This window comes from Macaca thibetana, chromosome 2 (genome assembly GCF_024542745.1).
Source record: "Macaca thibetana thibetana isolate TM-01 chromosome 2, ASM2454274v1, whole genome shotgun sequence".
NCBI lineage: Eukaryota > Metazoa > Chordata > Mammalia > Primates > Cercopithecidae > Macaca > Macaca thibetana.
In genome coordinates, this window is record NC_065579.1 from 161,074,770 (window position 1) to 161,088,199 (window position 13,430).

Sequence of the window (13,430 nt, forward strand, 5' to 3'; positions counted from 1 at the left end):
AATTTTCAAATAAACTTCTGCTAGCTATATGTTAAAATTTTCCAATTTCTTATATTTTCTGATTATTTAGTAAAATCTGTATTTTCTATGCCCTATATCTTTGGGGAGAAGGCAGACATTGAACAGTTAATTTCATGTGTGAAGTGCTATGAAGGAACCCAGAGTATATGGAAGCATATCATCAGGGGACCTACCATTCCCTTGGAGAGGATGTTGGCTATCTAGGCTTTTGGCTTTGTATCATTGGCTTGTTGATACTCTCAATTATCTATTTTATGTCTACTTGTATATTTCTTCTTTTTCTATGTGGTCTTCATCATCCTGTCCATTTGTTTAGACTATTAATAAGAAAATGTTAGTAATAACATTTATTGATTGCTTTGATATGCTAGGCACTGTTCTAAGAATTTTTCAACAGTTTTATGAGGTAGGTGTTACTAATTTTCTCATTTTATCCCTGAGAAAATGAAGGCACAGGATGATCTAGAAAAGTGCTCAAAGTCACACAGTTTGTAAATTAGAATTCTTTGGAAAACTTTTATATCTTCTAAAACAATACTGTCTAAGAGAACTTTCTGACAGACTAGGAATGTTCTATGCTGTCTAATACAGTGGCTGCCAGCCACATGTAGTTACTGAGCACTTGAAATTGGCTAGTGTGACTGAAACACTAACATTTTGATTTTATTTAATGTTAATTACTTTAAATCTAAATTTAAATAGTCACACACAGCTGGAGGCTACTGCATTAGGTAGCACAGCCCTAAAATATAAGATGCGTGAAGGCAGGAAATTTTATATTTCACCTATTTTGATCATTGCTGAATTCATATTGCCTAGAACCTTGCCTGACAGGTAGTAGATACTTAATAAATCTTAATCAGATAAATGAATGAATGAATGAATGAAATAATATATGCAACTCTGAAATATGCAAATGGGTCATATTAAAATAAAAATAAAATATCTTTGAGGTACATTCAGTCTTTTTCTTGTTTGTAGGTTCTGGGAAATGGCTTTTACATTCACAGGTCTCAAGCTGCAGGGATCACTAGGTCGATTTGGCAAAACAACCACTACTGATATAGAAGGCTACATGGAACTCCCAGATGGGAAGGTGAGTACAGCCACTATTCTACAATATTAAAATTGTGTTTTTAAGTACATATATGAAAGCACACATATGTGAAAATATATTACATTCTAACAAACTCTGCCAATAACAGCTATTATCATTGTAAATGTAATGACCATTTAATTTTACTTCTTCAATTATCAATTGTAATTAAAATATTTCCCTGAAATTGTCATAATCCATATGTACCCACCATTTTCTATTTTCTTTTTACTAAATATTATACACACATATAAAGTATGTGAGCATTTTCATATATTAACATAATGTCATATTTGTTACTTTTTTTTTTTTTTTTTTGAGACAGAGTCTCGCTGTGTTGCCCAAGCTGGAGTACAGTGGGGCGATCTCCGCTCAATGCAAGCTCTGCCTCCCGGATTCACGCCATTCTCCTGCCTCAGCTGCCTGAGTAGCTGGGACTGCAGGTGCCTGCCACCATGCCCGGCTAATTTTTTATATTTTTAGTAGAAACCGGGTTTCACCATGTTAGAGAGGATGGTCTCCATCTCCTGACCTCGTGATCCACCCACCTCGGCCTCCCAAATATTTGTTACTTTTAACTATGTCACAGAGTTGCAGTATTTATATTACTTATTTTTCCCCATTTTGTCTTGCTATCATGATCCAAGAAGACTTATTGGGTCAAAGGTTATATACAGCCTTGTGGCATTTATTTTTTTGTCAGATTATTACTCAGAAAGAGCAACCACTTTATAGAGGCATCTGCAACATTGCAACTGTAATCTGTTAATTTATTCTTTAATATTGTTAGTTGCTTTCCTTTCTTCCTCTTATAAAATTTATAAGCATATTGCCTGAAATAATAGTTAATTAGGATTAGTTCTCTATCAGTATTTTACATAGCTTCCTATTAGAATGAATTATAGATTATTATTTGTGATCATCTCAGTTGTAAGTAAATGCTAGCATACAAATATTACTCTAAGGAGCCAAGTGGTCTAGTCATCTACCTGACTGAATATTCTCAATTCAAAAGCATGGTATAGAGGAGAAAGTAAAAAGCCTTGGATGCTGGCTAAAATATATCTAAATCCATGAGATGATCTTAAATCATCCCAGCTTCAAATTCTCAATAGTGTAAGAATTAAGCTAAGATAAAGGTCAATAGAATCCTTGTTAAAAACCTGGTATGAGATATATATTTTTAAAGGGTTGGTAGAATTTGTATAGATATAGGGAAGAAATAAGCCATTTTAAATGATAGAGCAACTAAAGGAAATATTTAGCATTAGAAATAAATATCAGATTTTTAGAGGGCAGATTGGAATAAACCATTTATGTTGGCAAGGAGTGGAGACTTTCGGTTGAGAAGTATGACTGGGTCCTAGTGTACAAGGAGTTTAATAGGTAGAGAACTACTCTACATGGGAAGAGTAGACTTGCAAATGAAAGAAGTAATAAACAAATTTGGCCATAAAATGCCAGGTTGATTAGAAGAAGGGAAATCTGGAATCAAGGAAATGAGCTAGAATGGAAGCTGTTGCTGTCATCTAAAGAGAGATGATCAAGGGCCTAGACTTCTTGGAACAAATGGAAAAGGCAAGCTAGATATGAGTCACATTTCAGAAAGGAATGCCTTATAGGTTTTTGTCATCGTTGCTGGCTTTCATCACTGGACAGAAGAAAATAAGTCTAAACACTCTACCATAAAAGGCTGAGGCTTAAGAACAGAATCAGTAAAGTTGGTAGAGTTGTTAAAAAATAGGTAGACCCAAGAAATAAAAGACTGAACAAAATCATCAGTTTCTCTAGATAAGGGGGAGATGGAAATGCAGACCTCTAGAGCATGGAGGCAAAAATTAGAATACAGTTTCCCAAAGTAAATTTTTATGGAACATCAATCTGTGCAGAAGCTCCATAAAAATAAGACATTTTAAGTCAAATTCCTTTGTATCTAAAAATTCGTCTTGGTGATTCCCGGCAAATACTTCTCTATTAAAAGTTCCCAGGGGTCCTAGAGAAAATAAAGTTGTTTGACTTTGTTTATCCTAGCATCTGCCTTCTGGGGCTGTGTAGTCAGAATAGGAGGTTTTGAGCCACCTTGCTTGTATTAGAATGCTGACTGGGTAGTTTTGGGCAAGTTACTTAACTGTTTTGTGCTTCAATGTTCTCCTCTGTAAAATGGGGGTAATAATAGTCATGGCTACCATTGGCCCATATGGTTCCTTTGTGGGAGTCAGAAAAAGCTGTTTCTTCTATGAGAATGAGGTACCCAACATGCACAAGTGTACATGGTATCCCTGATAAATGTACCTAGTTCATACGGTTTTTTGCATTAAATAACTTAACATATATAAAGTACTGAACCAGTGCTTGGCACAGAGTCAATACTCAATAAATATTGCTTTATTTTGTGACGCTTGTTTAATATCTTAACAACTAATGTTTGGTGGCATGCACTTGGGAAAATGCCAGATTAAACAGATTAATTTGAGAAAAGTTTTAGATGATTAGCCTTGTTTGAAATTGGATACTATTATGCTATAATCTACTTAATTCAGTACTGGCCTTACAAGTTATCTAATATCTAAAATTTGACAGTATTACATTTAAAAAGTAGACTCTCATCTAATTCCACTCCTGTCTTTTGTCCTAAGAGATGTACCAAGAAGTCTATTGTATACATACAGGAACAATTACCAACAACATACAGCCTAATCACAAAGATGTAAAACTGATAATAATCCTGGAAGGAAATATATCAAAATGTTATTAGTAGTTGTGTCTGGGGTAGTAGGTCTTCATTTATGTATTTTTTAATTTTTCCATTTAAAAATTTTATAATCATTAAAAATAACCTTAAAAATAATTTTCACCTACTATTTGAGGCATAAATACATACACTTACCTGTTTTGATGTACATTTCTTTTTTCCACATATCTGCCAGGTACTCTCAGGGTCAGAATGGGGCAACATGCTGCTTTGGGAAGGTGGTCTGATCAAAGTGGAGCTCTGTCGAGGTACAAGCAAGTCATGTCACAATGGTCCCATTAACCAGATAATGCTGGATGAGGGTGAAGTTATCACGGTTGGGTCAGATGGATGTGTTAGGGTAAGTTTTCTTGATGCTTGGACGCTAGCACCCACGTTTAATATAAGAGTTGTAGATCACCCAAAGGGTTTTATTTCTCATAAAGGTTATTTTGTGAAGGAGATCAGTAGTCATTTACTCTCCAGCCCAACTCAGTTTAAATAATGCTTCTCTTGTGGTAAATATTTGCATTCTTGTCAAAATTAATTTACTGCATTTTACCACTGAAAGTTTGAGAGGGCCTCTTGTTATTTTGATTCTGTTGAAATAATAACTTCAGAAGATGAAAACTCATGTTAGCACAAGATGAACAGTAGACCCACATATCCTTCCAAAAGGCTCCATATGAATGGGCCATTTTGTAGGAACAAAGGTGCTGAACATTTGTTAGTTATTTTTCACTGAGGTTACCAAATAGAAATACACCCTGAGGTGAACTGATGGAGTTTGCCTATGAATGCTACATTCTTCTTGCCCGTATGCTAGGGACCTCACTTGCTTTCTCTTGTGGACACTCTTTTGCCCAAGCCTGGGCTAAGCTGGAACATTGCTCTAGCATCTAAGTCCCCTTGATTGCTGTTGTCACACTTCTCCCGCCCACTCTGTTTAGCACTTTCTGTTCATGAGTATGTTGACCCACTGTGGCTGGTCAACCTGTAGCCTTGGGATTTGCCTTGTAGTCCTCTTGGTAGATATTTTCAGTGGGGCCTTTCATAAGAAAGTGGTAGTGTTCTATTGACATTCTTTAAGAAGTGTTATCAAAAGTGAGATTGTATTTTTTTTTAAGAGTCTGGTCACTCTGTTGCTACCGATTGAGCTTACTGTGTTTAGTATTGTTTAACCCATATCTCCCACAGTGGGTCTTCTTACCACTGGCTTTTTGAGCCCCGGTGTATGTTTTTACTTTTACAATATTAAATTTAATCTTGTTAGATTTCACACATTGCTCTGAGAATCTTTTGTGTCTTTTATTTTGTCATATGATATATTTGCTATCTTTCTAAGACATACGTTACCCAAAAATGTTCAAATAACAAGTAGGAGAAAACTTCAGGAGAAAAGAAGTTAAATATTTCATATAGGATCCCTTCATGGACACCAGTAATTCCTAAGCTTGCTTCTCTTTTCAGAGTCTGTCCTTGTCTTTTCAGTCCTTCACACAGTAAATCTCTACCTCTTACCGTTTAGAGAAAACCTAGCCCAACTCCCAGGGGTTAGTCTGATCCTAGTCTGATTCTTAACCCTAACCCTGACCTTCAGATATTTCTCTTCCCCCAACCAGGCTAATCTATGGGACAGTCTCCCCAGAGTTCCTTTCTCAAAGACTCAGTTATTCAGTCTAGGATCACATGGCAGGGTATGTCGCCAGAACTGTCCAGAATGAACTTTGGCCCCTCACAGGGGAGGTTCTGCTGAGCCTCCTTGCCACCTTGAGGTAAAACTGTGCTCCCTCAGTCTTCTTGTAGTATTCTGGACTCCTCTCCCAATGAGCAACAATCTATACTTTACTGTCTCACTGTGAGATAGTAACATTTACTATCTCACTTACTCTGAAACATGTTTGGTGGTATGCACTTGGGGAAATGCCAGATTTTCCCAATGAGATAATAAAGTGTGAAATATTAATATTCAGGAAGAGAAACATTTTCTAATGGAGACTTTATCTACATCTATATTGTTCGCTTCTAATGAGATAGTACTTGAGTCATTAAGCAAGAAGCTGTATTTCCCCCTTCCAGGGGTCTACTAGTGTGTAGAAAACAGGGTTCATTATGATGTCTTGCTGAACAACTGAACCATATACTCCTATGGCCACTTTATGTAAAAAGAGATCTAATAGAAACCTTGAAATAAAATTTGTTTTGGACAAATTAAAATTCTTATGCAAGGCTGTACATTCTCACTAATCTTTATAAATGTAAAGGAAACTGTAATAACTTACCATACCTTAGTTCAGAGTAACATTCCAGGGTTCAGGTTTTGGTGTTCTTATCACACCTGTTCATTGTTACTTTTCATGAAAGAACAAGAAATGACTTTTGAAAAAAAAGTCAGGGTTTTTCTGGCTTAGAAAATCAATGTTCAGAAACTACTGATTGATTAAAATATTTTCTTTACATTTTACAAGATATGGGATTTTGAGACAATAGACACTGCTGATATAATAGATGAGACTGGATTGTTGGAAATTGAGCCTATTAATGAACTTCAAGTAGACAAGAATGTGAATCTCTTCTCTATGATAAAAATGAGTGAAACTGGAAATAACTTTTGGTTGGCTCAGGTGTGTTGCATTCTTCTCTTTTGGCTCTTTAACATTACAGGGACAAAAAATTAAAATAATAGTATGATTGATTTGCCTACAAGTCCATTTGACTGTAAGTGTTATGAGATTGCTTATTGTGTGGCTGCATTCTAAAATATAGAGTTGTTTTTATTAAATTTCAATTATACTTTAAAATATATGTGAGCTTTTGGTATTATTGCTTGTCCTTACTTTATTAAATCATAGGAAAAACATTTAAAAAATTTGATGAAAGTTTAAAATGATAAAACAAAATACTATTTAATTTTTTTAGGATGCCAATGGAGCCATATGGAAGCTTGACCTTAGTTTTTCAAATATTGTAAGTTGCCTATTATTCTTATTTTCCCCAAACTTTCATAGTAAAAACTTTTCTTATTTGTCTTTAAAGTATTGTTTATCTTTCTCCATATTTGATCATGGTTCTCATAAAAATCTTGTCCAACATGTGCTACTCTTGAGAATTCTCTCTCATCATGATTTTACATAAAAAAGTATCTATCTCATAGCATAATTTACCAGAAAAGTGGCAGTGACAACACCTAACATTATTAAGTGCTTTATAGTTTTTATAAATATATGGAATTTTCATTTATTTTATCTCATGTGATCCTCATCGCTACCCTATTTAGTAGGCAAGCAACTGTTATCATCTCATTTTACAGATGAAGAAATGGAAACTGGCATTTGAAGTGACTTGCACAAAATCACACAGCCATTAAGGGCAAAGCCCCGGAGTCTATCTGGTTCTCCTAAATCTGAACTCGTGTTCTTTCTAACTTTTTGGGCTTTTTCTTATTTCTATGTAAATAAAATCACACATGTGTTATATTTTTCCCTTTGCATTTTTTAAAACTTGATCTTAATTCTATGTCACCTTGTCTTTGAAATCTAGTAAGTGTCTGTCTATTCTCAGACCCAGGACCCAGAATGCCTCTTTTCCTTCCATTCCGGAGCTGTTGAAGCCGTGGCTGTTTCTCCTCTCACTTATCTCATGGCCACAACTGCCTTGGACTGTAAGTAGGAACCCTTAATAAAAATATATCTGGCCTTGTTTTGTTTTATTTGCAATACAATTTTTATATGTGTTTGACTTAAGAGCATTTGAGGATTTTCCCAAAAGGGGAGCCTCTTGAATGCAAGTGAGGTGAGTTGCAGAGACGAGAGGGCACGAAACGCAGCAGCCATGGTTATTGTGAGAGATTAAAATAAGGACACAATCTGTAAATTGTTCATGAAAATGCTGCTCATTTTGATATTGTCCGCATTTGTCTTTTTTCTATTCTTTCCATCTCCTTTCTTCCTTCTTAACTTATGGCAAATCCATATGGACTATGCAAGGTGAAATTGACCCACCAGTCAATCATCTGTTTTATTCTTTATTATTCATGTTTATGAATTACCTGTTTGAGGTTGTACATGAAATTTTTTACAAAAGAAAGTTATTGACTGATTTAGTTAAGAAATTTCTTGTTATAGTATTCAATATGTAAAAAGTAAGCAAAGACTTAAAAAATTATGTATATAATTTTTTTCTTTTAAAACTGTCTTTCCATAGGCTCTGTTCGAATCTATGATTTTGCTAGCAAAACTCTTTTGACTCAGATGAAATTCAAACAAGGAGGTACTGCCCTTGTTTGGGTACCCCGAATGGTAAGTTTGTTGTTATAATAAATTACCAGAATCTGTTGGTAAATATGGTATATCAATGCTATTTCTTGGAAATATAGATATTTGCTGACTCAAAATTTTAAGGAATAATAAAAGTTTTAAGTTAGTTTATTTTAGTCAGAATGTAATAGAAATCTTTACCATGATTGTTGTTATAGGTTTGGTCTTGTTTTTAGTGAAATTTCTGTTTTTATGCCACCTGTAGATTCATAATAGTTTCATGTTGCAAAGCAGTTTCCCAACAGAACTTTGTGTCTCTAGCCTCGACCCATCTGACTTTGATTTCATTCATCCTATTAATATTTACAGAGTGCCAACAATGTGCCAGGTCTTGTTTTAGATTCTGGGAATATAGCAGTGAATAAAAAGACAAAAAACACTTGCCCCTCATGGACCTTATGCTTTAGCGGGAGGGAGGCAGAGACAGATAGTAGTCAAAATAATTAAGTTAAGTACATTTTATGTTAGATAATTACAAGAACTATAGAAACAAATTAAGCTGGGATAGGGAGTTGTTCCATTTATCAATTGCTGTGTAATATACTATCTCAAAATGCAGTGGCATAAGATAATCATTTTATTTTGTTCATGTAGTCTTTGTGTTGAGATTCGGGTGACAGCAGGGATGGATTGTCTCTGCTTCAGGGTGTCTGGGAACTCAGCTGGGAAGACATGAATGGCTGGGCCTGGAATAGCCCAAAGGCTTCTTGATCACAAGGCTGTCACCTGGGTTGGACAACTTGAAGGCTAGGCTATGCTGGGACTGCCAATAGGAGTGTTTATACATAATACCCTCTCCATGTGGCTTAGGCTTCATCAGAACATGGCAGCCTCAGGACAGTCACACACTTTTTACATGGTAGCTCAGGGCTCCAAGATCTAGTGTTCCAACAGTAAAGGTAGAAGCTGATGATCTTTTATGGCCCATTCCCCAGAAGTTAAAATATCACTTCTACCATACTTGATTGGGTGAAGCAGTCACACAGTCACAAGCCCCATACAGAATCAAGAGGAGGGGACTTAAACCCCATCTCTCCATGGCAGGCACATCAAAGATTTGCAGCCATATTTTTAAAATGCCATGGAATTATTTGGGGAAATATTTAATCTTTATTATTTTGGGTTGAAATTAAAGAGAAAATATTCCAGGCTAAAAGTAAATGTGGATATAACTGGAATGAGGGGGAATTTCATGATGGGATCAAGACCAGAAGGAGAACTTGGTCCAGGGAACAGAGCCAGCTTTGTGATGAGGCTAGAGCAAGGAGAAATGACAGAGCGTTTGGATTGGCAGACCTAGCTCACTCACTATCCTAATCTAGTTACACTCTTAACTGAAGTCTTAAAACTACAATCCAGGTAATTGAATTGTTTATTCAGATGGTTGTGTAATGTTCACAGCATGTTTCCTTTTTTAGGCTTATATCCGAGTAATGATCATATGGATTTTAAGCTACAATTAAAATGTCCCTTCTCCATACCCCTTTACCTTTCTGGAAGACTACACATCAGTCTTTATGACCCAGCTCAGGTCAGACATCATCTCTGCATAGCCCTCCATGAATCTACCTTCAAGTAGAGTTAGGGCCTCCTTCCTCTGTGCTTTTTTTCCCCTTAGTGCTTGTGTGTATATCTCTTACAGCATTTATCACAGCATACTAGGATTATGTGCTTTATTGTCTTTCCCACTAGACTTTTTTCATGGTGACAACCATGCCTTATTCTTTGCATCTCCTGTGCCTCTATAGTTACTGGTACATTTAGACACTTAGTAAATTTTTATTGGATAAACAACATTCAACTGGAGTTGAATGGTGTACAACTTTTTTATTCCCCAAATTCTCATAACTGATTGTCATTGAGCTCTACAGGATGCCCAGGCTCTTCCAAGACAGCAGATTTGGTACATTCAGACATTGGTAGATTTATATCTCCAGCTGAGACTTTATGAAGACTCTTTTTAATGTGACGTGGAACCCATTTTATCATCTACTGCTTGCCTGTCTTCCTCTCCAGCCTCCCGGGGAAATGTTCTCTTACTTTAGTCATACTATAACTTTTTCTTGAATTCTGTTATTTCCTGCCACAGGACTTCTGCAGAAGTTATATTCTGTCTTAGGAGTGCTTGTCCCACCTTCCTGTACCTAGCTAATTCCTGAGCATCCTTTTGTTATCAGCTCCACCATCTCTTTCTTAGGGAAGCCATAAGTTGAGGTCAGCCTTCTTTGTTATATGCTCTCAGAGAATGCATTTTTTTCTTTTAGCACTTATTTCAGTTCATAATTTCACACTCATTTATGTGATGATTAATGTGTCCAACCTTTCACTAGACCAAAACTCTGTGAAACCAAGCACTGAGTCTGTTTATGTTCACCACTGAGTGGCTGATGATAGGTGCTTAGCATGTGGTAGGCAGACACACTGCTGTTTGTTCATTCAATGTTTGAATTAACATTATTTATCCTTCCTGTGGTCATTGATTATAAAGAGATATGCTAGAATGGATAGTGGTTACCAGAAAGTGGTATAAAGGATTGCCAATGGGCAGCCAATATTAAATTACCTAAGTCTAAATAAAATATCTGTTATATAGTCCAACTTTCTCAATTAACTCGTTTCAGGTCCCTTATCTTTAATTTTTTCCAAGGTAAACTTCACTGGAGCAGAAATTATTGTAGGATTTGAAGATGGAGTTGTTCGAATTCTTGAACTTTATGATCCAAAAGGGCTCACGATTTTTGTGGGACGGAAGAAAATTTCGGATGCCGATATTCGCTTGAAACAGGTTTTCAAACCCCATACTGCTCGTGTCACTGCTTTAGCTTATGAACGTGATGGGGAAATTCTAGCCACAGGGGTAAGCAGTACATTTCTTTTCTTTTCTTGTTGAAATTTTATAGTTAACATTGCCTTATAAGTACTCCTACTTCATCATGTCTTATTTACTGAAATTCATTTTCTATCAATATATTCATATTTTGCTTTCTTTATAGTCATATTCTTTCAATGTAGTCTGTGAATAGCCCTCTTTTTAATCAGAATGGAGCTGGAGCATGTGAATAACACTTAAAAATATTCTTGCAAATTGAATTCTAATGCTTATTTTAAATGAATAGGAAATTTCAACTGGGGACCATGCTAGTTGTGTTGTTTATAATCAGTATTTTATTCAACATAGGTATGTTCTTATATAGAATTGTCATAAATGAAGAGAATAACCATGTAAATTCTTTATGCACTAGTAGGCGAGCATATGCATGGTAGAATTTTTTTATGTGCATTTCTGAAAGTATGGTGATCATATTTTCAGAACCACATATTGAAACACATGGTTTGCCAAAAGTTCTAATGGGGAAAATGGAGCAAGTTTTAGAAATAAGAATTCTCCTAGAATAATCTGGGATATATGACCATTGTAGATAGAGATAGCGTATGCTATTAAATGCTTTTTTTGTGATCTATAGACTAGATTTCATACTAATATGTATTTGGTGGATGTGTCTTTTTCCTTAGAGTAAAGATCAAACTGTTTTCTTCTTTGAAGTGGAAAGGGATTATAAGCCAATTGGTTATATTAATACTCCTGGACCTGTGTGTCAGTTAATGTGGTCTCCTATGTCTCATGTAAGTCATTATTATTTGTCTTCCTGCTTAAATCTCAATTACTACATAGTGAAACTATCTTGTAGATAGAGAATAGCAGGTGGAATTTTTAGCCCACTCCTGGTTCCTGCAGTGAGGGTCAGGGATGTAACAACAGAAAGTTCAGGTGGCTGCTGCTGGGGTTGGCCAGTAGAGCATCACTCAGGAGCCTTCCTCTCTCTCACTGCCTCCTTTCTCTTTCACGGTCTTATTGGTTGACCATGATCCTCTCTCAAAACCCAGCGTTTTTTCAGGCTTTCCTCCAATGGGACTTTTGGCCACAGGCACGACATGTCGAAATGCTTTCACTTTGATCAGTCAGTCTCTCTGAGAATCAGAAGCTGAATTCTAAGGTTTGAATGTACTTTTCCTCATCTTTATCTCTTTGCTTCTCCTCTGCCCTCAATCCACATCTATTTCCTCTTCTATCCTTTTATTTCTTCTTTCTTAGCAATTGGTAATTCAGTATTGATTACTAATGTCTTTTAATGTCTCCAGTTTTATTAAATGTGAGCATATGATAATTCAGTCATCTAAATATTGATTGACTGTCTAAACCAAGTGCTGTGCCAGGTGCCAGGATAATAATACTGACGAATTGCATAGAAGTGCCATCAGGATTCTTGGAGTAACATTGGTAATCTACTTTAAGCTTTTCTAAATAAAAGGACCAGAAAATACATTAGTATTATCTAAAAATGCTTTTTGAAATTAGTCAACAAATACTCATTGTTTCTATCTTTTCTAGGCACTGTGGTGGATTAAATAAGCAGTACAAAACAGTCTCTCGAGGAGACAAAAATATACATTTAAAAAGTTAAATATACCTTATCATTGAACAATAAGGTTTCACAAAGGAATTGATGACTAAAATATCAATGGTATAGACCAAGCTTGTCCAACCCATAGCCTGTGGGCTGCATGCAGCCTAGGATGGCTTTGAATGAGGCAAAACACAAATTTGTAAACTTTCTGAAGACTTTATGAGATATTTTGCAGATTTTTTTTTTTTTTTTTAGCTCATCAGCTGTTGTTAGTGTTAGTTAGTGTATTTTATGTGTGGGCCAAGACAATTCTTCTTTTTCCAGTGTGGCCCAGGGAAGCAAAAAGATTGGACACCCGTAGTATAGACAATGTGTATTGTGAATTTAGAGCAGGGAACTATCAAGAAAGGAAAGTTAAAATTAAGTTATTATTTTGTATTACTGTACCTTGATTTTGAGAAATTGGTAGGATATGACCAATGAATAAGAGATGGGTACAGATGGTTCAGGTGAAGGGAGTGGTAGCTGCAAAGGAAGCTCTGTGAGAAAGCATGAATGTTTATATCACAACGTAAAACATTATGTGCATCCTTTATTCACTTCCCTAGATACAAAGTTAAAAAGATCAACCAACATTTTCCAGGGGTTGGGGTGGTGAGTGGGAGGGGAGTAGGTGTGACATTAAAGAAGTAGCTTGAAGGAGACCTTTGTGGTGATGGTATAGTTTTGTGTCTTAATTGTCATGATGCTTACACAAATCTACACATATGAGAAAATGATGTAGAGCTGTACACACATTCTGTACTGATGTCAAAGTCCTGGGTGGTTTTGTATAGTTGCATAAGATGTAATCAGTGGTA

General features: G+C 35.8%; 1 protein-coding gene across 5 annotated transcripts in view; it reads left to right on the top strand.

The window, feature by feature from the left end:
• CFAP44 (cilia and flagella associated protein 44) overlaps positions 1–13,430 on the top strand; it is a 145,650-nt gene that overhangs the window by 34,056 nt on the left and 98,164 nt on the right. For all 5 annotated transcript variants that reach the window (XM_050778809.1, XM_050778812.1, XM_050778813.1 and 2 more), the window contains 8 exons: positions 1,003–1,117; positions 4,045–4,209; positions 6,317–6,472; positions 6,768–6,815; positions 7,410–7,509; positions 8,052–8,146; positions 10,812–11,021; positions 11,678–11,788. In XM_050778809.1, the coding sequence (XP_050634766.1) occupies positions 1,003–1,117; positions 4,045–4,209; positions 6,317–6,472; positions 6,768–6,815; positions 7,410–7,509; positions 8,052–8,146; positions 10,812–11,021; positions 11,678–11,788 (1,000 nt within the window). The remainder of the gene's footprint in view (positions 1–1,002; positions 1,118–4,044; positions 4,210–6,316; positions 6,473–6,767; positions 6,816–7,409; positions 7,510–8,051; positions 8,147–10,811; positions 11,022–11,677; positions 11,789–13,430) is intronic.